Source organism: Argiope bruennichi, chromosome 6 (assembly GCF_947563725.1).
Source record: "Argiope bruennichi chromosome 6, qqArgBrue1.1, whole genome shotgun sequence".
NCBI lineage: Eukaryota > Metazoa > Arthropoda > Arachnida > Araneae > Araneidae > Argiope > Argiope bruennichi.
This window is the reverse complement of record NC_079156.1, coordinates 35,706,940-35,732,423: the sequence shown is the minus strand read 5'-3', so window position 1 is coordinate 35,732,423 and position 25,484 is coordinate 35,706,940. Positions and strand designations below refer to the sequence as shown.

General features: G+C 25.5%; 2 protein-coding genes across 3 annotated transcripts; one reads left to right on the top strand and one right to left on the bottom strand.

Moving 5' to 3' along the window:
- Nucleotides 1-237: 237 nt before the first annotated feature.
- Nucleotides 238-15,239, top strand: LOC129971659 (DNA replication factor Cdt1-like). Its single transcript, XM_056085627.1, has 10 exons — nucleotides 238-877; nucleotides 1,813-1,976; nucleotides 4,332-4,553; nucleotides 5,922-6,061; nucleotides 6,168-6,283; nucleotides 8,698-8,886; nucleotides 9,378-9,506; nucleotides 12,480-12,592; nucleotides 13,857-13,945; nucleotides 14,971-15,239. Exons 1-10 carry the CDS (start codon nucleotides 503-505, stop codon nucleotides 15,108-15,110), a joined length of 1,677 nt encoding a protein of 558 aa, XP_055941602.1. The 5' UTR covers nucleotides 238-502; the 3' UTR covers nucleotides 15,111-15,239.
- A 2,948-nt stretch (nucleotides 15,240-18,187) lies between these two features.
- On the bottom strand, nucleotides 18,188-25,032 carry LOC129972864 (divergent protein kinase domain 1C-like). 2 transcript variants are annotated; one of them, XM_056087163.1, is made up of 4 exons: nucleotides 24,966-25,032; nucleotides 24,571-24,706; nucleotides 21,909-22,766; nucleotides 18,188-20,830 (listed from the first exon to the last, which is right to left on the bottom strand). In XM_056087163.1, exons 1-4 carry the CDS (start codon nucleotides 25,007-25,009, stop codon nucleotides 20,627-20,629), a joined length of 1,242 nt encoding a protein of 413 aa, XP_055943138.1. In that variant the 5' UTR covers nucleotides 25,010-25,032; the 3' UTR covers nucleotides 18,188-20,626. The 2 variants fall into 2 exon arrangements, with proteins under 2 accessions (XP_055943138.1, XP_055943136.1); XM_056087161.1 differs by lacking the exon at nucleotides 24,966-25,032 and having other exon boundaries at nucleotides 24,571-24,942.
- Between the last annotated feature and the right edge of the window lie 452 nt (nucleotides 25,033-25,484).

Below are 25,484 nucleotides of genomic sequence, written 5' to 3'. Positions count from 1 at the left end.
AGAAACGATGCATATTCTGATTTACAGCGAAAACGTTATGTCTTCTGTATAAAGAGAATTGATATGAGATTGAATTTATTTCGTTTTCATAACCAGGATTTATATCATGAAATTAGAAATCTATTAATCTAATTAGTTTATTACCCAATTACCTACTACTTTCTAAATAAAATGTAGTTCATTCGATTCATCAATTTTTTTAAAATCCTATGTTTGATCACTGTGACTGAAGCTGTTCTCAGTTACATTCCCGCCTATTATAAAGTTAATTTATATGTTTTCTATTATTTTTAATATTTTTCTTTGTTGCTAATGGTTTATATTCGAATTATTAATATTTATAATAATTAACAAGTTATTATTTGCCTAAAGTTTATGTGTTTTGGAAAAAAAAGAGACCGCCAATCGTCACATCTGATTGGTCAATGAAAAACCCAAACAATTCGCCTGGGACTTCGTAATTGTGAATTGATATTATTGTCAATTGACCATTACCACAACAATGGCACAGTCCACTATAACGCGATTTTATACTACTAGAAAACGTGGGAAAGCTAGCGAAGATTTAAAATTAGTTAAGAATTTATCTGATGAAACCTTACCTAAGGATGTTAGTAAAAAGAAAGAAATTAAGGCAGCAGTTTGCCAATCTCCTAAGCGAAATATAAACACAACAGAAGAAAGTACTCCATCAAAAAAGAAGCCTACTATGACTGTACAAGGTGATATTACAAAAGAATCAAAGAAACCAGCTCGCAGAAAATTGCAGGTTAACAAGTTTGAAAATGAATCAATGTCTGGATTGAAAGTTAGCTCTCCAAATGCTAAAAATCAGCTTGCTAGTCCTAAAAAAATATTGACTGATGATGAAAAATTGGTAAATTTTCTCACATCTTTTAAATCTTATTTATCTAAATAATTTAATTTTGTTACCAGATTATTGCCCATTGCATTTTCTGAATGAAACTTTAAAGCAAACATAAACCTGTAATGTTTTAATTGAAATGATTTGTATAAAATCCCATGTCCATAATATTATTAAGAACTTGATTAAATTTGAGAATTCAGTTATACATTTAAATTAATTCATTTAATCTTTGTATTTGCATAAATTGCAGAAGCTTCATATGTATTTCCTTTGTTTTTATGTCATAAAATCCGAAACCTGTCTGTAATTCTAATATCTGAATACTATAACAAACCTGTTAATTTTTTAAATGTTTATATATTTGATTACAATAAATACTGCCACCTTATCAGTGTCCAATAAATCTTACATGGAAAAAAAAATAGCTTGCGAGAAATAAGTCATCATATACCAACAGAAAAATACTTCTATAAATTTATATTTATTCTTCAGTAATTATATTTTACAATGCTATTTATCCAAAATGGAAATTTAGTGTTATAGGATTCTACTTGTATTTTTCTGCAAATGCATATCCTCAGCCATGAAGCTGCTTTTCTTAAGTAATTATAAATTTTGAAAACGGGTATAGTAAAAAAAAGTTAAATGTAAAAATATTGAATTTGTATAACAATTATTAGCATCCATAACATTTTTTTTTAATTACTTAAATTCAAACTTTTTAGTTGTGTGGCCTTTATTCCTTCTTGTGTTTCTCAGGATCTAAATTCTGTAACTTGAATTGTACAATGTTTAGCTGCCATATCATGTAAAAATTACCAAAATAAAATAATTATAGGTGGATAACAAATTTTATTCATATCAATGGAATCTTTCCTGATTATATAACTGTAAATTATCAAAAAAAAAAAATCAATATACCAATTCAGGAATTTTTTTTATAGGAAGCACTTATCAACCAATCTCGATCTAGATTGTTGTTTAGTTCTAAAAAAGAGGAGCTAAAAAAAGCATTAGCCAGCTTTTCAGAAAAAACATCAAAGATAAAGGATTTTGAATCAAACCCATGTAAAATAACATCTGTTGCTAGATCATCTACAAACAAAATGTAAGTATATTTGCAATTTTTTTCTTTTCTTTTCATTTTTTTTCCTTATATTTATAGAATAACAGCTATCTATGGCACAGCTGGTTCAACAATCATATAATAATAATTTATTAATAATTAAGGTTAAGATTTCCTTCATTTAAATTTTCGAAAACAAGGAATAATAATTGCAGTAAAAGATCAAATAATTTATTTGAAAATTGGAAAGTAAACAGTGACAGAGTTATATAAGTATTAATGCTAAATTTTCATAATTACACATAATGTTAATTTTTGCAAGTAATTTCCCTTATGTTTAATTGTTGAAAAAGTGTTGATGTAAAAGACTCTTGAATAAGAAAGAAGATTTAAGATATTTCTACTTTAGTAATAAATAATTTAAATTATAATAATTGAATTATTGAGCTAAAATAATTTTCATGTTGAAGTTAATTAAAACGCAAGTATATTTTTGTCTATAATAACTGCAAATTATAAAAAAAAAAAAAAAAAAAATCAAAGATATTGTTTTATGCGTTAAAAATAGATTATGTATTAATATGTTTGTACATAGCATTATAAGGATACAAAAATTTAAATTTTGTATGTGTATATTTTGTTATACACATAACCTTATTTCCAAAGAGTGGGGGAAAACTTCCGTTAATATTTTACAGAATCATGTGGCTGAAAAATGTAGCAATTGTTGAACAATTAATCAGAATGTTGAATGACTGTGTTGAGATTGTTAAAAAGGGTAAATTTCCTACATCATAATCATTTTCAGCCAAAAATCCTGCCTGTCAAGTTTTTCTTGTTATTGATGAAAATTATCCAATCATTTTTAATATTCTACTAATTTGGATACATAATATTAAAAAAAAAGGTGGCATTGTCAGAATTTTCAGTATCGTAGAATTGTTCTTATTGGTTTATCAAATGAAAATAACATTTCTAGGTTGGATTTTCCCAACAAAAATTCATATACATCAGCATATAAAGGATTCAGTAAGACTTACTAACCAAAAGAATTTCAGAAAGTCAGCTGAGATATTTGATACAGGAATGTTGGTATTTTTTATATACCTTCATTCCTGAAGTTTGAGATAAATTTCCTCTCAACTATATACTTGCTATTATCAATTGTTTTAGATTTGAGGAGAATGGCCAAACATAGTCATTCCTGCTACAACAAGAAAATCCCCCTTTTATTTTTCATTGTTGTTGTTCTTGCAACTACAAGAATTAACCAAATTATTTATTTTGATAAAATTTTACAACTTTTTGAATGATATTGCTCACAATTCATTGAAACTTCAAGAATTTAAAGAATTTGACCTTCAAGCTTTTTTTTTTTTTTTTTTTTTTGCTGTGTGCCAATACAAATTAAAGAGATTATTGCTATAATTGGTTAAAGGAATAATTATTTCCTTGTACATTGAATAAAATTAAAAATGACCAATATAAATCACTGATATTCAACTTTGAAGACATGGAAAATACTCCTCCTTTATGTCAATTTATACTGGCATACCATGAAGTAATGATAATTTTAAAAAATTCATTAGAATGAAATGAAATATCGTATGATATTCAGACTGATGTCATTTGATTTTTTTTTTTTTTTTTTTGCACTTTAAAATGATACAAAATTATTGTTAGAAGTGAGTGGTAAAAAAAGTAGCTGAGAACACTGCAGTGCACATATTCAGCTTCCTAATAATATCCTAATATAATTTGGTGGTCATAGTTTCAGCTGTCTGTTCTGTAAATTGCTAATCACAAATGAGCTTTTATATTAATGAAAGAGATTTGTTTTTATTTATATTTGTTATTACATTTATTTGAAACAAGTCATATTTTTCACAATACCTGGTCATATTTTTATGATTTTTCTTCTTAATTTTTATGCAATTTGTGATCAAAAATTAGAATAAACATAACCTATCAAACTTAAATGATATGGTAATAATTTTTTTATATTAAAAAAGACTTATAAAGTATAAAACAATTAAATATAAAGTTTAAAAAATATTTCTGTACTATTTGTCCTAAAATTAGATAATATTTGCTATTCTCTGTGAATTAACAAAATATTAGAAAATATTGCTTAGAATAAATTTCTTTCACTGTTGATTTAATTTTAACTATAAATTAAAATTATTACTAATTATGAAGCTTATATATACTATATAATTTTCTTTATGCACATAAAGATCATATAGTTTTTTAACAAAAATTGTTAAAAATCTATAAGAATACTTGCATTGTCAATTTCTCACCAAGTAATGAAATAAAAATTAAGAAAACTTTGTAACATCCTTATATTATCTTAATTAGATTATAATTTTATTATTATTATTATTTTCATTTTAGTGAGAAGACATCCCCCATAAAAACATCTCCAGTAAAACCAGCTCATGAGAGATTTAGGTATTTGGTCGAATCTCCATCAACTTCCTTAATATTACCAGTGAAATATAAAATACTTTGTGAGATGTTTCAAAGTATGGATACAGTTGTAAGTATATTGAACAACAGGAAAGAAAAAGTAACATTTGAGAAAGTCAAAGAAGGTGTGCAGAAGATGATGAAAAGGTATTAGATGAATTAATGCTATTTATTTATTTTTTTATTGTATATATATTTTATACCAATATGCATTTCTTACAGACAATTAATGCTTTTTTTAGTGGAAAATTTTTTGATATTTTTATTAAATATCATTAACTGGTTTATAATAATTAAATTTGGGGAAATCAGTTGTATTTTTTATCACATGAAAGGAAAATAATACAAACATGTATCTCATGCCATTTATAATTATTTCAAAAATAACAATTAAAAACATTCATCATTACTTGTTCACAATTATTCCTTAGCATTTATTTTTTATATTTGTACTATCTTAAATTTTATTATATGATGCTGCACACTACATTTCAAAATAATAAAAAATTAACTCATTTTAGCCTTTATTGGAAAACTTTCTTTAAATAATTCATTCCCATCAAAATTGCCAACATTTGTTGTTTAGCCTAGCTCACAAAAAGCTTACAGTTTTTCAAAATTATACAGACAAGAGATTGTGAAAATTTTGACTCGTCTGCAGTATTGTGTTGATCTTATTTTAAGTGAATCTTCATGCCTGCTAAGAATTTCAATTTTGTCTTTAATACTCAACTCATTGCTCTTTTTAAATCCATTTTTATTTTGTATTTCAAACATAAATACATGTAGTGGTTAATGGTTATTTAGATTTCAACCAACATTTGACAACATAGCTGTCCTTTTAAATCAATCCAGACCACTCTTGCCCAGAGAAAAGAATACGAATCTCATTTTTCAGAAAAAACGATTGCCAGGTGTTTCCTTACAAAGTGGAACAAGAAATTTTTCAAATGTCAATTATTAATGCTGGTTGAAAATAAAGGATGAATTCATTCCTTACTTCAAATTGTTAACTATAAATCAATATTTTTGTGTGCATTTGAGTGTGTTGGTTTAGAACCAAAGAATTTTGACAATATACAGCAAATGATATCATTAACCATAATCATATTAAGCAGCTTCTGATATATAAGAAAAGCTATGCTGTATATCAATTCATCTAGATAGCTTTGAATAGGATCTAATATAATTGAAAGTAATCCCTGTACTTCGATATAATTTTATTTTAAATACCAATATTGATATTCTATGTAATAAAAATTTATATTTAAAATGAATATTGTTTAATGCCATATAATTTTTTTGACAAGATGTAAAATGGAGGGGAAAAAAAAACAAAAAAAAGCATCACTCATCATGATATGGTATCGTGCAGCTTTTTGCTGATTGTCATCTTAAGTTGTCATGGACTATAATTATAATAATTTTTATGATATACGTTAAATATTATAGATTTTGTATTTGTCAGATTTGTAAGCTAATTAATGTAATTCCATTTGTCTTTTTAAATTGCAGAAATTTTGCAAAACTGCATCTTGGTCAAATTATGACTGTATATCCTTCAGCTTATACTTTGGAATTAAAAAAACCTACTAGGAAAATAGATGGTGCAGAATATGAATTGATTATTTCACCAAATTTGTGTAAAGATGAAGGTAAATAAGTTTTTAAATATTACTTAACACTGCATTTCAAAGCTTTTTTTTTTCCCTCAGATAAAATTATGATATTTTAATTATTCCTTTTTTTCTGCCCCTGTAGATGGCAATTATATAGCAAAGCCTGATGCATTTGTATCTATGCACCCCCAGACCTTACTTGATCGAAAAAGAGAATTTAATAACAATATATTAGAAGTGGTGAAGAAACATCATCAGGTATTTGTATATATTCTATATATGACGTGTCACATTGTTTAAGTGGAAATGGAAACAAAAAATTTAATACTTTTCTAGCTGCCAAAATTCATGATTTCTCTCTAATTAGAGTGCAAAATTGTGCTTTGTGCATTTATTTATTTATTATTATTATTATTTTACCAGCATCTATACTTGAAAGCAAGTGTTGTCAAACTTGTGAAATAAATACCACAATTTTTTGTTTCATATTAATTATGTAAAATTGAAGATTTTTAAAGCACTTTTCAGAATAATCATTGGATGTAAGGATTTTTATGAGAAATTAACTTTTTTACATGATTTTTTTTAATCATGTGTGAAAATTTAAATATTCATATCATGTTTGGAAATTGAGAAATATTTTCAAATCATAATAATAGAAGAATTTTTATATTCTCTTACTTTTTATGGGTAACTATCTTGAAATTTGTACCCAAATTAGAAAAATTTAATAATCTGGGAAATTTTATTTCCTTTTCTGTCCCCCCCCCACACTATTCCCTTAAAAAAAAAGTGTTAACCACTGTAGTTATTCTATTCAATAACATATTTTTGTATTTTTGAAGAATACCTATACTACTCTCATATGGTCTCAGTATTTATGACTAAGTAATTCAAAAAGATTTTGTACTGAGATAAGAGATGATCTGTTGTATGAAATAATTCTTAATATGGTAATAAAATTAATTTTCAGAAGGGGAGACAATTATAGTAGTTCAATCTTTTTTTCTAGATGTAAACAATCTCTTTTGTTATTGCCCGTCAAATTTGCATACTGCTCTGCATTTTCTAGTAAATATCTTGCAAATTTTATTTTCTGATACAAAAGGAAGCTTTGTTAATTGTTAGATATTTTTTCATTCGTTAAGTAAATGTATTAATAATATGAAAAAGCTAAGAATGAATGAGTAAACATAAATAACTGTAATCATTAATAACTAATTGCTTTCAGCTACTATCTAATATCTGTAGGATATTCAAAACAATTGGTGAAACTAAATAAACCTCTTTCACAGTTACAATAACTGAAACTAATTTCACAAACTTTAATTTCTCTTGAAAGTTGATGACATCTAGATATATCATCAGTGGATCCCTGTTCTCCACCACAATGCATGTTTGAGTGAAATCTCCAAAGCATACTGTATATTCTTTGTAGAAGAAAATCTTTGTCAGAATTCAGAGTCTATAAATAAAATATCTAATGTGCAGTCTCCCCCATTTTATTTCATATGGAAGCTCATGATGCTAATTTTGATTATCTATATCTTATCATAATAAAATTATAATTATAATAATATAAGCAAAATTTGTAAATAATGATAAAGCATTATGACTCGTTAGCTATAATTTTAAAGAGGCAAAATTGGCAATGAAAATTGGTTAATTATATCCAATCATATAGGTTAAAGACCCTGTTGAAGGTTTATTTTACAATAAATTTTGAGTAGTTGTAACTCTCTTGAAATAAAGAGTTAGAAGAGCAATCTACCATTGATGATATATATGAAATTAAAATTTTCGTAATGAATCCAGGGGTTGAGACTTATGAAATATGCGACAGTTTTTCTAATTATGTAATGTGTAATGGGACAGTGTTTTTATTATTTCCTTAAAAAATAAGGATTGGAAGAGGGCAGGTTACCTTTTCCACATCTCTAGAGGTAATGGGTTTTTATATAAAATTTAAATTATTGAAATCTGTCTAGTAAGCGTGACTGAGTGATAGGCTCTTTGGCTGCCCATATTATTTTAAATATACAGATGTACATGAAGATTTCTTGTGTATTGATTTTTGAAGTTTTTTGATCTATTGAATATTTAAATTAATGAAGTCATAAACTCTAAAAATTCCTACTGAGGCAAGGAAGGAATAAGGATTTGAGCAATATTCATCAAGGAAAAATATTTTATTTCATTTCAGTAGTTGTAATTATAAACTTAATGACATTAAAATCTGTTTATATACTTGGATTTTTTTTTAAAATTCTGCTAATAAAATTATTGTATGTATTTCTGAACCATGTATGTATGAACCATGTATTTAAAATCAAAAATTCTTTTAATAATCATAAGATAACATTCTTTTCTAGTTTATTTAAAATGCTGTCACTGATAAAATTTCTTACTATTATTTCAAATTGAAATTATGCTATTTTTATTTAATTTTTGTGTTGAATTTTTTTAAATTGAAATATATATATATATCTTTTTGAAAAGAGTACTCCTTAAATTTAGTGATGCTTTTTAACTTTCATGAGTAATTGTTGTTGTTTTTAATTTCAAGTTTAAATATATTTTGCTTGTTTTAACTTAAATAAGAATTTTATTTTACATTTCTCTAATTAATTCTGTTTTTCTCACTCGTGAATATTTACATGTTTTTATTTTAGGACTTTTTAGACAGAATAAACTTTCCTAGTGTTTCTGGTACCAGCATTAAATTTTGGCATCCAAAATTTCCTCTCGATTCAATACCAGATATTCAGCCTGCTGAACTCCCTGAACCGCCTGACTCAAAAATTTATACAGCCAAAGATGTTTTAAATGTAGTAAAAGGTTCTTTAAAAAGTAAAAATAAGGTTTGTAAATTTTTTTAGCAAAAACTCTATTTTTAATTTAATTTTTTAGCATTATATATTTAGCCCACCATCTTATGGATGTGGAAAGTTTTTTTTACACATTAAATTAAAGAATGTTTCTGTATTGTAGAATTTGCATATGATATTTATAATTATTCATCTGCAAACGAAATTTTATTTATATATTTGTTTATAGTAAGTAAAAACACTGTTTTGAAATGTTTGTTATGCTAACAACTATCATTCAATGCAATTCAAACTCACAGTGAAGAGTTATTTTTAATTAATGCATAGAATTATTAAGTAATTTGAATCAAATGCTCAATTTTGAAAGAACTTAGCATGAAACTGTTAATTTTTTTTGCAAGAACATCTATGTTTCACAGAATTTTATTTTATTTGACTGTGTTCTATGATTAATTTCTGAAGTAAATATGCATTGAAAATTTGCTTATGCTTTTTCTGATGAACAGTTTTGATTTTTATTTTAGGTGGAAAAAGCTTTACAGAGGGTAGCTGAAGAATCTGCAGCTGAGGAGAAAAAAGGAGATATAATTCTCACTAAACCAGAAAATGCAAAATCTGCTTTAAAAGGCATTTGTACCGACTTAATAGAAAAGGTAATGTGATGTATTCTGACACAATTTATAAGAAAAATTTTGTTTTAAAAAGAAATCGAATTAAATTTGCATTCAGAGATGAAAACTGCTGAATCTAATGAAAATTTTGTTTTAAAGATAAATTTTTCCTTTCAATTTCATTATTGTTGAGGATAAATCAAGGATAAAAATCATGCAACCTTGAAAAATGTGTTTCAAAATTATAGAAATATGATATTTTTTTTATTAACACTAATTTTATTATAACAGAATATATGCAAGCAATACCGAAATCTAGCCATAGGCCATGCAGGAAACTTGAAAAGCAACCCCACCTAACACGGCAGAACAAACGACACTTGATGATATCGGATACTTGCAAACAACAAAGAACCCTCTAGAGAAAACACATATAGATCCAGAAGAAAGAAGAAAAAAATTACTCTACATATTAAATTGTAAAATATTCAAAAAGCATTAAATACTTTAAATGTATGTTAACTTTTAACATTAGGAGAAGCTAAAGACAAGAGCTTTGACAAAATGTCCTTAATAGAGGATATAATGACTGGAATTTATAAGAGTTCTTCGACTTCAAGAGACATCCAATTTCTCGCCATAGTGCACAGCCTTTGATCATGTGATTTTATAGAGCTTTTTCGGTGCAACACTGACAAATAAAAAAACATGAAAAATAAAAACTGAATAAGTACAATTTAAATTATTAATTAGTATAGAATTTTAAAGCATTATTTGCAAGTTTCTGATCAAGCAATATATATTTACTTAATTGATATAAACAGTTTCATGTTATTAGCTATGTACAATTAAGAAAATGCTGTTCAGGCAAAATTGCATTTAATTACCTGTTTGTTTTATTTGGTGCTTTTGTCTTAATTTTGTTACTGGATACATTATCTGACTTTGAATGTAAAACTGAAATATGAAACACTTATTTTGAAAATAGAGCATTGCCAGTTATACTATACAAATAGGTTTTTTTTTTTTTTTTAAATCTGAAATAAATTATAGTGCTTCTTTTGAATAATTGAGTTTTGAGGAAAAAGAACATTGCATTTCCATAGGAAATATCTCGCAAGTGATTTTCTAAATTATTGCTATTTCATTGCAATCCAAAATGTCTGTGTAAATGACTGAATCATTGATAATTGGCTGTGTGTTTTCATGTAATTTAGAGTTGTTAAAAGGTCTGCAGTTATGAAATAAGTTCCATTTTAAATATGAAAGGTTTTCCTTCTTTTCCCACTGTATATTTATTGATTGCTAGTTTTTAAAATTAAATCCTTTTCAAGTACATCAGTTCATTAGGATCATATTAAGGATAATATATCTTAGCATGCTGATACCACTCTTAGCTTTCTCTATATTGTTAGCATGAGTTGTTCACTGACTGTAATATTTATATTCTTTTCTTCTATCTTCTATGCATTCTTTCTTGTTCTGTTATAACTTGTATGACTAATTGTTATAACTAATTGAAATAATAATTTGTAATATTTTTTTAATATTTGGCATTCAATTTATTTTTAATTTTTCTTTGTTTTTCAGCAAAAATTTCTATATGATACTAATATTTTCATTCATATTGATTTAAGTATTCAATGTCTTTTTTTTTAATTTATTTAATGTACAACCACCACCTTGAATGATGAGGAAAAAGATGAATAATTGATTACTTATTATTCTACGTGTACAGTGTTTGAGCATATTTGTGCATATTATTTTTTTTTATAGATTTATAGTAAGAATTTTCATATTTTGTTTCCATTAAAATTTATGAATAATGAGAAGAAAAAATAATTGAGAAATGTAAAAATTACAGTTAAATTTTCTTCGCAAATTAAATTATAAATGAATCTTGGATTTTACTTTTCCAATTTTTATGCCTTTTATAAAAAAAAAAAAAAAAAAAAAAAAAAAAATATCATAATAATTTGTAAAAAAAAAAAAAAAAAAAACACCCAGAATTGTATCAACTATTTTCTTTCTCACACTAGATATTAGTGTTTCAGATATTAAAAATTACAAAAAATCCACATCTAGTTTTTATTTCGTTCTTCTATGTTTAAAGAAAATTGGTTAGGTTATAAATAGATATAAACAATAAGTGTCAAAAAATGGCATTGACCAAAATCATTAAAAATGTAGCATAGAGACTTCATCAAACTACCTTCACATTCGGATTCAAACCACATGTGAAGTAGTTTTTTTTTTTTTTTTTTTTTTTTAAGAGGTCAGATTTGTGTCTAAAAAAATTGATTCTTTGTGATCCAAAAAATTCTGTTAAAGTTTAAGGGAAACAAACATAAGAATAAACATGTACAAAAGGGGGATGGGGAGTCAACTTCATCTCCAAATTCCTTTAAAGAATCTATGTCCGACCAAGAAAAATAAAAAACCTACTCTGAACAGTAGAAGGTATGAAACCAAAAGATGCACCATCTGCCTAGAGTGAAAATGAACCTTTTATGGCTGTGTATGACACCCTCCCCCTTCTCCCCACTACAACAAAAATTTTCCTACTACACAATTTAAACACAAATTCTATGGCCCTTTATTAATTCAAAGAGAAAGAAAAGGTATAAAAGAATTGAAGATCCTCTCCAGAATTAGAAAGCACATTATTAGCACACTCTCCAGAAAGAAACAGCCTGCTAAAAATCCTCAAGATACATTTTACTCATTTAGATGCAGATCTATCCTCACAGAAAAGTTTCACAATGCACATTATTATGCATAGTGACACTTCATATTAAATTAAAGACTTATTCTTTTAATTCCAACTTTTAATGCCTTTAATATTAATCATTAATCTTGCTAGCTCTTTCTGCATCAGAATTATAAGTATTCTATCATTAGTTGATATAGTTTTCTTAACCACTTTCTTTCAATGAAACTAATAACTTTTTGCATTATTAAATTTGACATTGATTTCTACATAAAAAATAAATAAGAATTCCATCTCTCCTTTAGATTCGTGCTCGGGAGTCTGCAAAGCTTCTGGAAACAATGACTAGAGATCCTGGAGAAGTAAAAAGAAAAGCAATGCTAGAAAGATTGCCAAAAATAATCAGTATTTTGTGGCAGTATCCTTTATATATTTATTTATAATATATACTTTTTACAAATAACGATGTATAATTTTTTCCATCTGTTGAATTCATGAATTATTTACAAATTATATGAAGATCTGTTTTAAATATGTTACTTTGTTCTACATTTTATGATTTGGAACAGATGCAATTTCCTAACTTAAAATATGAAATTTTAAATTTTAAGTCATATTTAGGTCAATAATAATAATTGTTGCTTACATTTCTAGTCTTTTATATGACTTTCATCCCCCTCTTTTTTTCTAAAAAGTTATAAATAGCTAAAAAAAAAAAAAGGCAATTTTTCTTTTTTTTAACTGTGCAGTTGGCTTTATTTATGTGTGTTAATATTTCAGGATAAAAATGTATATCTTAACTAATCAAATTTTAAAGAATAATACAACAACCTGTTAAAAACATAATTTAGGTAAATAAAATTAGAAAAGGAATGCTATTTTGTATATTATATCAAATATTGAAAGTTGAAAGAGCTGTTTGAAGTGGAATTTTATAACTTCTTAAAACCTTGATCAATATATTGAATGATTTGGAGGAGACAAATAACGCAAAATGCAGCATGGCATATGGAACATGCAAATTTGTATTTGAAAATTTTTTATGTTTTTTAAAATTATGTGGCACAAGTCTTTTAAAAAACATGTAAGCAGTTTAGAAGTCTGCATCATAAAAAGATCCAGAATGAAAACTGAAGGATGTAGCTGTATTTTCAACATTCACAAAAATAAATAAATAAAATAAAAATAAAGATTCTTAGCCTTAAAAATAAAATTAGAAAAGATGTGGAATGTTTCTATAAACAGTACTAACTTTAGGGAAACTATAGATTCCTTTGTAATGAAGTGAGAAAATTGGAATATTTTGAGAATTTATTTGATTTTTCAAGAAGTGTAGATTTTTACTTACTTCAAAACAATATATTCTGCAAGAACAGACATCAGAAAATTACAAAGAGCACCAGTGTTTGTTTAAAAATCAAATTAATGAATACTTCTTAAAAATGAATTGCATATATAGACACATTTTAAAGTAATAGTAATTAATTCGTTTATGTTTACCATATAGACTAAAGTGCACTTTTGTTTCTAATTCCTTTTCTCCCTTCCCCTTCTTTACTAACATGCAAGTGAATGTACATATCTTTTTAGAGTTGTGTTAGTAATACAATTGCAATATTTTATATTTCATTTTAAATTAAAATATTTTGTATATAGTAGTTACTTTTCTTTAATGTACCCAGCTACTTCATAGCTGAACGTAAAGCTGCTGTTCCTGTTGATGTTGCAGTTGAGAAAATTATTCATAGTTTAAATACATTGTCAGCACCTGGTAGGTATTTTTAAATGCTCATATTATTAATACAAATATGATATTAAATACTGACTTTTAATACATTTATTAGTGTACTAATAAGTGTAAGCCACTATTCAGTATTTTCTTTCCAAATCAATATACCATATATTATATAAACATATAATTTTAATGACTAGATTAAGCTTTTGTTCTGCTCGTATTATGTCTGTGTGTCTCAATATTATGAAGTTGAGAGACAGTTTTTCCTAAGAATAAAAATTCTGGTACTCCATGCATAAGAAAAGAATGTAGCAAAATCAAAGAATCTGATTGTATCAAAATGCCTAACCATTTGATATATGTGGGTACATCTTAGTGTTTTATTATAGTTACTTTAATTGAAAAAGAAGAAAAATTGCTATCCAAATTTCCAATTACTTTTCTTGACCTAGATAGTTTTTGCAGTATTGGTGTTTGATGATATCTGCTAATATTGTAGTAAATGATATTAATAGAAAGTCTAATTGTGTTTTGTTTTATATAATCTAAATCAGAGCCACTATAATTTTAACATTTCTAATCCATATTATCTATACAATTTTTTATAGATAATTTTAGTGCATTTGCAAATTTATCAATTAGGTTTAGTTGTTAAAAAGTAATTTTGAATTATACATAATATATTAGGCTTAATATGCAATCAGCTTATGTTTTGCAAATTTTAGCTTTATTTTAAAAAATGCATCTAAATTTTCTAAAAATGTATACATACAAATGGAGAATTTGAATATGTTTCTCTATATTTTATTTATATAAATAACTTGATAAGATTAATACTTTTTTTTTTAATAATATCTTGTGAAAACTGCTGTGTCTTGAAATCTGTAATTGGGAGTTGATCCCATTTGCCTAGCTTTGTTTAATTTTATCATTAATAATCTGTAAAATTTGCTTAATACTTCTTTTTTTTACTTTCATTGGTATTATTTTACTGCCAAAAGTTGTTAATTTATTGTTTATAAGGCTTTACAAATTTTACCTTCTTCCTTATTTATTTGTAGATGACGTTAAAGAGCATTTGAAGCTAATAACAGAAACATTTCCTGGTTGGCTGACGTTTGTAAAAATTCCCAAAGGAACTTATATTACTATTGATAAGAAAAGGAACATAAATGATATGTTAGCTAATTTTGCATGTTAATAATGGACTTGTGAATTTAAAAAAAAATTCTTTTAGTGTTTACAAGAAATGTTTTAATATGTATTTCTTTCTATAAATTGTATGGTTTTAGATAAATGAATTTCATATAATAAATTTTATTTGTAGTAATTACAGTTAATGTATTTTATAACTTTTTACTTTTGAAGTACCTTTTACAAATATATGAAATTATCCCCCCTTGCTTCAAGAGAGAAAAGTGTATTATTAATATTAGATATAATATAACTGAATATAACTAATTATATTTTCTGTATAGATATTTTTGTATTTATAATGCATATTATCTGCAAAATGATTTGGCATTTTGTCATTACTGTTATCAATGCAGTAAAATTATATATTAACAAATTGAACTTTGAAAGGTTTTTTTTATACTTTAAGTTTATTTACATCCACTAGCATAACAAAGAAAAAGTATTTCTTAAAAGTTATTTCATTAGAAAAAACTAAAAGATTTGGACACATTAGAAATCAACACAATGTTGCAATCTCATCCAAGAAGTTTGCTTGACTTTTGTCCGTGTAGATATATAATCTATATAGAAAAATCGCTAAAAGTGATATTTGCCTCAAATTGATTTATTCTTTGTCAGAGCTAGTTGTATTGTTTTTAAACTTTTTATTTACAAGAATAATTATAATCATTTGATTCTTGTAACCGCAAGTCAAATACTTGTACAAAATTTTGCTATTTTATGATTTGGAAAGGAAATTGAATTATTTCTTCTGACTTTCAAAACGGCATGAAGGAAACAATTGTGTAAAAGTTAATATTTAAATGAGTAAAATGTTATTTGTAGATGGTATCAGTCATTTTTTTAAAAACATCTTCTGTATTTTAGTGTAGCAAAGAAGGATGATTTATAATATTAAACTTTTTTTTGGTTTATAATTAAAAAATCCATGTTTTTACTGACCTAAAAATTTAATAAATAATAAAATCTCTTATTTTCTCTTTAATAACAGCAGTGAATCATTCAAAATGGAAAGAAATTTAAATAGATGAGTATCCAGCATGAATAATAGTAAATTTTAAACTGTTCCTTAATGAAAACTTTGGTTTTGAACTTGAAGATTTAAAAAATATTAATAAAAAAATGATTTTATAAGCTTTTTGAAATAAAATGCAAACAGATACAGATAAGAAAATAATTTTATTTCTTTGAACAATTAAATAGAATTAAGTACATAACAAGATAAGCATAAATATTTTAAAGAAGATTAACAACAACAACAAAAGAAAATTCTATATTAATGACTAGCTATAAATACACAGGTACAAATTTAAAATTCAATAATAAATATTGCAGCTGAAAATCAAACTCAGTAAGTATTTCATAGATAATGTTTAAAAGTTCTTGTATAGTGATTAAATTTCTCTTTGAGTACCAAACATGTAATTATAACTGAATTTAAATGCACTTATTAAAATGTGTGACAGTTTTTGATATTCAAGATACTTTATAAGTAGAAACATTACATGTTTTAACTACAAAAGTATGAAGTTTTTTCCATAAATTGCAAAATCTTTTTCCTAGCTCAATCATAATGTGAATAGCAGAATTTGTGAAGAACTAAGAATATGGTAAATTTGTTTCATCTGTAATTTTATATTCTAATTTTCAGTCAAGATTAGCTATGTAAAAGCAAGCCTGGAATTTCAAAATGGATAAGTGATGATCCTATTTTCATCTCCAAGTGTTCAACTATTTCTGCTAATCATAACTGAAAAGGTGTCTAATCTAATAGTATTGATTAAGCTTTAAGTCATTCTAAAGTATTGTCATTATTGATCTAGTTTCGTTATACAATATACTATGTTGAGAAAATATTGGACTTTAAGTAGGAACTTCAATTTTGCATTTACAAATATTTCATTTCAAAATTGTTGAAGTGGTAATCTAATTGATAAAATTATACCATTTTATTAAGGCACCAGTACAAACATGTTTACACATGACAACCTTTAGATCTCCACCTCTGCTTAGTGAAATACAAGATTAACAAATCAAAGAAGTTCTACACATTACAAATACAGTTTGTTCTTCAACATATTAAAAAAATCTAAACAGAATTGCAATAATTTTTTTTGAAAATCACTTATAAAAGATTTTTATATTTGAAATACCAAGAAACTAAGTTCCATTTTCAGCCTTTGCAGTAGAAGGGTTGTGTTCATTTCACACATACATGTTCACTTTGCTGTCTTATTGGCAAGCAATAGATATTTTTTAATAGCTGAGTATTCCATTAGCTACATATTGAGTAGTTAAAAATTGAATATCCTGCCATTTTTTCCACCATTTTCATTTGTTAGGAATACTAACCAACTGATATTCGGATACCACTTTGTGAAATTTGTTGGCAAAAGAAATAGTGATTTAATGATAAAGAAGTGGTATATGAAGTTCCAGTGAAGGACAAATTGGGTGGTGACCTCTGACTGATGATAATTTGTTTACAGAAGATTAAAAACTGAAGTTAGCATTATGTCCTTATCAATGCATTTTCTTACAAAGGCATTCTAAATTTCACAACCCATTATGATAAATACTTCAAGGGCATGAATAATAATATAATCATTGTATTTCATTATGCAATTAAAAAAATTCTAATTCTTTTCTTTTTAAAAAAATTGTTTAAATACTTCTCGTATATGACAATACACTGTATATTTAAAATTAATTTTGTTCTGAAAAATGATAAGCTACACAACATTTTTACTTTATTAATTCTTTTAAAAGCAGTATACATTTCTCAATAAAAATATTGAATATATCTTTTCAATTTGGAAATTTTCCTAAATCATAGTCTTGGAAGAAATTTTTTTAAAAAAATAAATTGTTGCCCTGGATGAAAATTTATGACCAACAATAAAAAAAAATTATTTTTTGTAAGATATTTTAAGTTGCTTGACTTTTTTCACCACTTATAAAAGGGCAATATTCAACTTGTAATTTTTTTTTTGTATGTGTGTATATAAAAAAAAAAAAAAACATTTGTAAAATTTATGAAGATTAAGTAAAGATATTATAATATTTGAAACTGATTTACGAGTTAATAGCTAAGTAAATAAATTTATAAACAATTTAAAATAATTCTTAACAAGTTTGTTTTTCATTAACAATTTAATTATAATAAATATCAATGACTCATATCGGAGGTTTTCTCAATAATGTCACAGAAAGAAAAAAAAAAAAAAAAAAACACTGTTAGTAAAACATTTATTTCATCAAAATATTTTTTTAGAAATTATCAGCTATATTATTTTTTGAAAAGAAAAAAATTCCAATAATGAATATATAGATCTTGACTCTTAATGTTTATAGAAATTGATTATTTTTACCTGAAAATTTTAAGCACTACAATTGATTTCAAGATTAGTTGTCCCAACAGCTTCTGCTGCAAAGCATCTTAAGGTCTAATTGTTCATTTTTTATAAATATATTTTCTAATAATAAAAACAATTCTTATATAGTTAATCTTTTAAAATATATTTGTTTAACTAAATGCTCTTCATTTTTATACAAACACTTTTAATATTTAATAAATAAATTAATAATAATTAAGTAAAAATTCAATTTCACATCTCAGTTTAAATTTTATCAGAAATGTTCAAAGCTTTTTCAGACTGCTCTAAAAAAGTCTAATATGATGATTTTCTACACAATGTGGCTTAATTGCTCTTTCACATTATAGTTATATTTTTAATGTATTCATTGCATAAACTGGGTTGCCATGACACCGGGAAAAGTTTGAAAATCATCTAAAAAACAGGGAATTTTAAGATTTTCCATAAAAACAAATTTTGGATTTCTTAATTTTTTTCCTCAAAAAAAAAAAAAAAAATGCTGATTTCTTTAAACAATATAAGAATAAAAGATCTTCTCCATAGCTCTGAAAAATTAAACACTATTCGAGACTGTTAAACCTCAAGTGCTCATCCTTTTTACTTCTGCATAGAGCAGTCCAATTTCCAAAACAGAAAAAAATACTGATATTGATTAGAATAGGGTCTAAAGGCTACTTGAATATTAGTGCAGCAGAGTGTTTTATATTTGTGAAAAATACTGCAAAAAGAAATATTTGAATGTGCATCCAAAAATTTTATTGTTTTAAAAACTGCACCATGTTTTAAATCATATTTATTGAAAAATGATTCAATATTAAATGAAAAGTAAATAATTGATTTGCTTCAACTTATTTTTTCCAAAACAAGAATTTCCGCTTTATGTTCAGAATATGCAAAAATCCAGTTTGAAATTTTTCTAAAAAACTAAAAAGAACAGTTTGATTCATTTAATGAAGAAATTTGTTTAGATGGTTTTTATTCTAATATTTTGAGGTCCAAAAGCTTTTGATTTTTGGCAAGTCATAAAAATAATTATTATATATTGCATGGCAATGTGACTGTGAAAAATGGATTTAGTATCAACAAGGATATGTTTGTTGAAACTCTGAAAAAAAAAAAAAAAAATTCTTTAAAAAGAATTTTTAAGAACTGTGTTTGATGCCATAAACTTTTATGGAGGTGTCTTAAATGTTCCAATCTCAAGAGATTTGCTACAGTATGCAAAATTTATGCACCTGAGGTGTGGAATTTTAAAATGCAGAAAAAAGTACAGGATGAAAAAAACAAAGCATCCAACAAATGCAAAACAAATTTGGAAACTAAACTGTTGGAAAAAAAATGAGATGAATGACTGAAAAATTTGCAGAAATAGATGCTCAAATATATAAATTGACAAAAAAAAAAAAAAAAAGCTTTATAATGCTTTTTGTTAATTAATTTTAAAATGGTTTGTATCATGATTGCAAGAATGCTATTGTGTATTTTATTTCGCCCAAGTCTTTAATTTTAAGTGACTTTACATTTGACAGCATGAGCAATATCTTTTTTCCCTTAATATATGAATTAGTTTAGCAGAATTTTAGGCAATAAAGGAAAAAAAATTCTGCTTGTAAATATTCATTTAATATAATATTCCAGGTAATGATGATTTGTTGCGTATTTCCTTTTGCTTTTTCCCACTGATAAAAAAACACTAGGAGGATATTGTTATTTTATTGTAAATAGCATGTGAATGCTATTCATGCAGTTAATCCAATACTACTTATACACAAAGAAAACTCGGGGACTTTTTTTAAAATCATATTTTAGTGACAACCTTGATAAAGGATATATACCTTATGTAGGTTGAGTACAAAATTTATAGACTATTTCTCCATTAATCAATTGTACATTTCAATATCTATCAATCAATATACATGATAAGACTTAATTGGCTATGCAAATATATGGATAATATTTGGAAGTTTTGTTAATTAAAATCAAAAGAATTATTTTAAATTTAAATTATATATATATATTTAAATGCAGATCAAGTGCTTTCTAACTTAATAGTAAATAAAAAAATAAGCCTTTAAAAAATATTATAAATAAATATATAAGATTCTCTTATTTGTTCTGAAGCATAATGTAACAGATATATATTCTAATAAGTTAAACCCTTTTGTACATACAAAACCAACAAATTTTTCAAGTGACTTGCAAGAATATGAGCTGATTTATCATCCAGTACTTCTGAGCATTCTTTCAACAAATTATAAAGCTCTTTATAGATGGATCTAGGAGGTGAACTTAGAAGACCAAAGTAGGATTTCACTAATTTACCAGTCAGAATATTTCGACAAACTCTCTAAAATAAAGATGATAAATTAATAAAGACTATTCATTTTATGAAGTAATTCATGCATATATACTTGCACTATAAACAACTATGAGGATTAGAATAAATTATATAAAAATTACAATTCAATACAAATAACAAAGTATTCACAATGTATTACTTCAGCGTGACATAAGGGCAGGACTAAAAAAAATATTCAAACATAATGAGACCCACAGATTCAGGCTGTACTTTCTAAGTAAGTCATCAACAGCAATGACCATGATCAAACTAATCTGTGTCTTATTCTTTCAACAATCTTATCCAATACCTGAAAATTTTATTATGAAGCACATAAAATTTTAAAATCCTAACTTAACATATCAAAAGCTTATAGTCTCATATTATATGCATAGAGAAGCACTACCTTGCTCATGAAATATCCCAGAATTTCAACCCTCCTATATCAGAGAAATATAATTTTCCACCTCACATTAAAAAAGACAGAAACATCAGTTGTTAAAATATGAGAAGTACTTAAGACATTAGAGGCAGGATAGAATCATTCAAATTTTGATGATTTATGAGCAGTAGTGAAAACACCAAGCAGTTGCGTACTGATCAAAGAGTACATGTGCTACTGGTACAATTTGATGAGATATTTAAAAGTTACAAGAACACAATAGAAAAAAGTTACAAGAACACAATAGAAAATGAAGCATTATGAATAATAAACAAAAGAACTTAAAATAATTTAAATATGAAAAAAAAATTCTGAAATCAAAATGCCCTTTAAAACTATTTTTGCTCTTTGATAATAAAGAATGCGGATGAAGCAAATATTATAATTCATTGCGACTCAACAAATCATGTAAGCAATATTACTTTTTAAGCTCTATTATATTTCAATCAATAAAGAGTTCCTAATGGAGAAATTTCAGTAAGTTTAAAAGAATTTTATTACATTCATCTTTGTTTTTTATTACAAGTCCTTGTATAACAAAATGAAGATTTGATATTAAGAAATAATAATAAAACATGAAAGACTATTTAAAATAAAATTTTATATGGAATTAGTATTAATTTATTAAAAGGTAAAATTTCTTACCTGAAAATTATTATCGATTACTTTAGCTTCACATGTTTTAGAAACAATATCGCAGGATCCTTGACAATCTATGAAGGAGCAATCTTGATTTTTCGTGCAATTCTGGATAGCATTGATGTTCCTTATCAATGATTCTTCAAAGAAAACCATATCCATATCTAACAATTTTACCTCGCCATTTTTGTTCAACCCAAAATGGCCAACTTTTACATCACAAAAATGTAAAAATGGGAAATGTCTCTCAGTTTCTTCTAAAAAATTAAGTATTTTCAAAGCTAGTGCAGCTCTTTCGATGAAATCTTCTTTCCAAGATGGATAAAACATAATAAAGAAATTATTGAGAGGCTGTATGAATTCAACTACATAAAAAGGCCCACATGTTCCTAAAATTTTAGGAAAGATATTAAGATCTTCATAATATTTCATGAGTAAATATTCAGTTTGTTGTACAAGAAACCAAATATTACTCATAGCAACATTTTGTACAGTAGTTGGTAAAAGAGAAAATTTTTTCAAATTTCGAGTCCATAGTTTGCTTAATACTTCTAAAGATTTATCATTCAAGCTTGAAATATTAACATGAAGCTCAGACTGTACAGTGTTAGCAATCATAGAATAAAAAGTGGCAATACTTGGATGCACTTTGATTCCTTCTTCATTAATGTAATAAATTTGATCAAAATCCTCAGAGTTTAGTTTACTTGACTTCATAACCACATGATTGCCAAAATAAGTAGCTTGAAAAACTACATCTTTCCCTAAATGATTAGGAAGGCAGCTGTTTGGTTTTAAGTTATTTGATTCACATAAATCTGCACACAGATTACCAAGTGCTTCTTGGTTTTGATATTTATCACACTAAAAAAAAGAATCATATTATAATTTATAAGTAAAATTAAAGATTAATTTTAGAAAAACACTCCAATAATAATCACATATAAAATGGCACAATAATAAATTTAAAAAAAATCTCAATTCTTTATGCTTTATACAGAAAAGGTTAACAGTACATTTCCTTTCTTTTTTCAAAATATCTTTATTCTGTATAATAAGTGATCTTTAATCATAAAAAATTAACTGTTAACATTTAAAAAAATAATTATGATAAATATTAAAACAAATATAATTAACCTTTACATCTAAACAAAGTTCAATATACTGTAGAACAGGTAATTCAAAGCTAACAATGCCAAAATAAATTTTTAAAAGTTTTGTTTTATTTCAATAAAATTTGAAATAAAACTAAACTGAGTCCCATTAATATTGTGTTAAACAGAAAATTCAATGGACTGAAAAATCTCAATTATTAAAAAAAATTAAGTTTAAAAAGTTGCAATAAATTAAGTTCCACTGTATTAAAGAAGATATGTGAGTAATACAAATTATTATATGTTTACAGATACTGATTCAGTAATATCTTTTTCACTGTTAAATAAAATTATATGAATGTAATTAAATCAAATTTAGAGCATTATAGTATTACAAATTTGCAACTATAATGCTTAGAATTTCTTCCCTTATTCTTTTACTATTCTATATAACCTTATTTTTCTGAAATCCATTTGTATATTTTAAAGAAACAGCTAATTGAGTATTTATATTTTGTCCTCTCTTTTCTTTTTATCATTCATGAATGCATTTAGTTAATCTCAAACTGAAATCAATTTAAACTGCTAGTGAGTATGAAGCACTCTAACTAAAATAGAAGTCAATTTTATGAAAGTGAATAGGAAGTTTTAATAGAATACATTATAAACAAAAGATTAATTTAGATTTTATAAATAGTGGAATATTTTTGAAAATATTCTTATTTTCACATGCAAAATCTCTATAAACTGAAAGATGTGTTATAATAAGTCATTTTTTCATGCAATGCATTATTCAGATTTATTTTGAATTTTTACAAATCTATGTGTTTGATATTATTCTTTTAATAATTTATTTAATTTTAATCTAAAACTTTTGAAATTAAAATTTTTTATTCTTGTAAAAATGATAAGGAGAAGAAACTATCAAATCTAAATGCAATGAAGTCATGATTGTAACAAAGTTGATGTTTTCTAAAATAAAAATAGAGTAATTAATTGAAGAAATTTCTAAATGCATTTGAGATGGAATGATAAAAAAAAAAAAAAAAAAAAAAAAAAAATAGCAATATTGGTAGATTTTGAAAAATAAAAATTCAAAATTTAAATATAATTGTAAATTAGTGAAGTTGATTCAGTTCAGTTGTCTTAAAACTGAATTTTATACTGTTATTTATAATTATTTTAATAATTTGTCTAAATATCAATCCAAAGCACTTAGGCACAGAAGCTCTTGTTACTTAATAACACAGAATTGACTGAAATATGTCTGCAAAATAACACTAGTATATTCTTATTAAATAACGATAAAAGTAATATAAAAAATTAAGCTAGTTAAGAACTTCTACAAATCAGAGAAAACTTAGTTAAAATAACAAATGAGTTACGATACAAGTAGAAAGAGAACCAAAAGATAATCAAAGAAAGAAAAGAAAGATTTTTTGAATAATCTTTGATACGTTAGGTATCGTTTTACAATTTCTCTGAAATTTTTTTAATTTAAACACTTTTTCCTAAACGAAATTTAAAAGATAATCTATATGTGCGAGAGATAATCAAACTTTTGCAACACTTACGATAGTATGTACGGCATTTTCTACTTCTAAAAATGAACATTGACTATACGAAATAATTGTCATATAAGCAGTGAAAATAATAAGGAAGATGATAAGTATAAGTAGAAAGCATATTGGTCTTCTCCGCAAGATCCACCTACAAATAAAATATCTGATTCTATATAAAATGCGATCTAAAAAGCGATAGCTAAACACTATCGCCATAATAACTTAATTAATCAAAAATATTTCTTCCCATCTTTACTCAAAATTCACGCGTCTTCGTATACAAACATTAGAAATGTCTATAATGAAAGTTGAAGTTAGGATACTAGTAATTCGTCATTAATGCTTAAGTGAATGTGATGTAAGATAGTGGTTAATATATGAAAGTAAAAGCACTGTGTTATGACCACCTAGAAGTTTTGGTGACTGAAGTGGACAAACAAACAACAAACATGCTGAATAAGAGCTAATTTCAGGGAAGCAGATCCTCGGGTGAAAGGAGGTCACTGGCCTGCGGTAAAGAAGGAGAAGTGTTGGATGTGTGAGAGTTCTTATGCCAGTTCTTTGCAACGGATTCGGCAGCCTTATTTTGTTCTCCTGGAACAGAAATTTTTTATGAAAATTCAGAAAAAATATTGAATTTTCAAAAGAAACTTTGTCAGAAAAATATTAATGATGCATTTGACATTTAGCGATATGAGATGCGCTAAGATAAAACCTGGGACTTTGTGGTTAGCAGTCCAGTAACTAAACCATTTTACCAAAACAGCTGTTCGGGTAGAAGAGCTGTTATTGGCTTATATGCTATTCATCACAGACAGTTAAACATTTTTTTTTTTTTTTTTTTTTTTACGAATATTATAAAATTTTATTTCAATATATCACAATGTATGGTATATGCGTTATGCTTCAAGTAAGTTGTGCGAGAG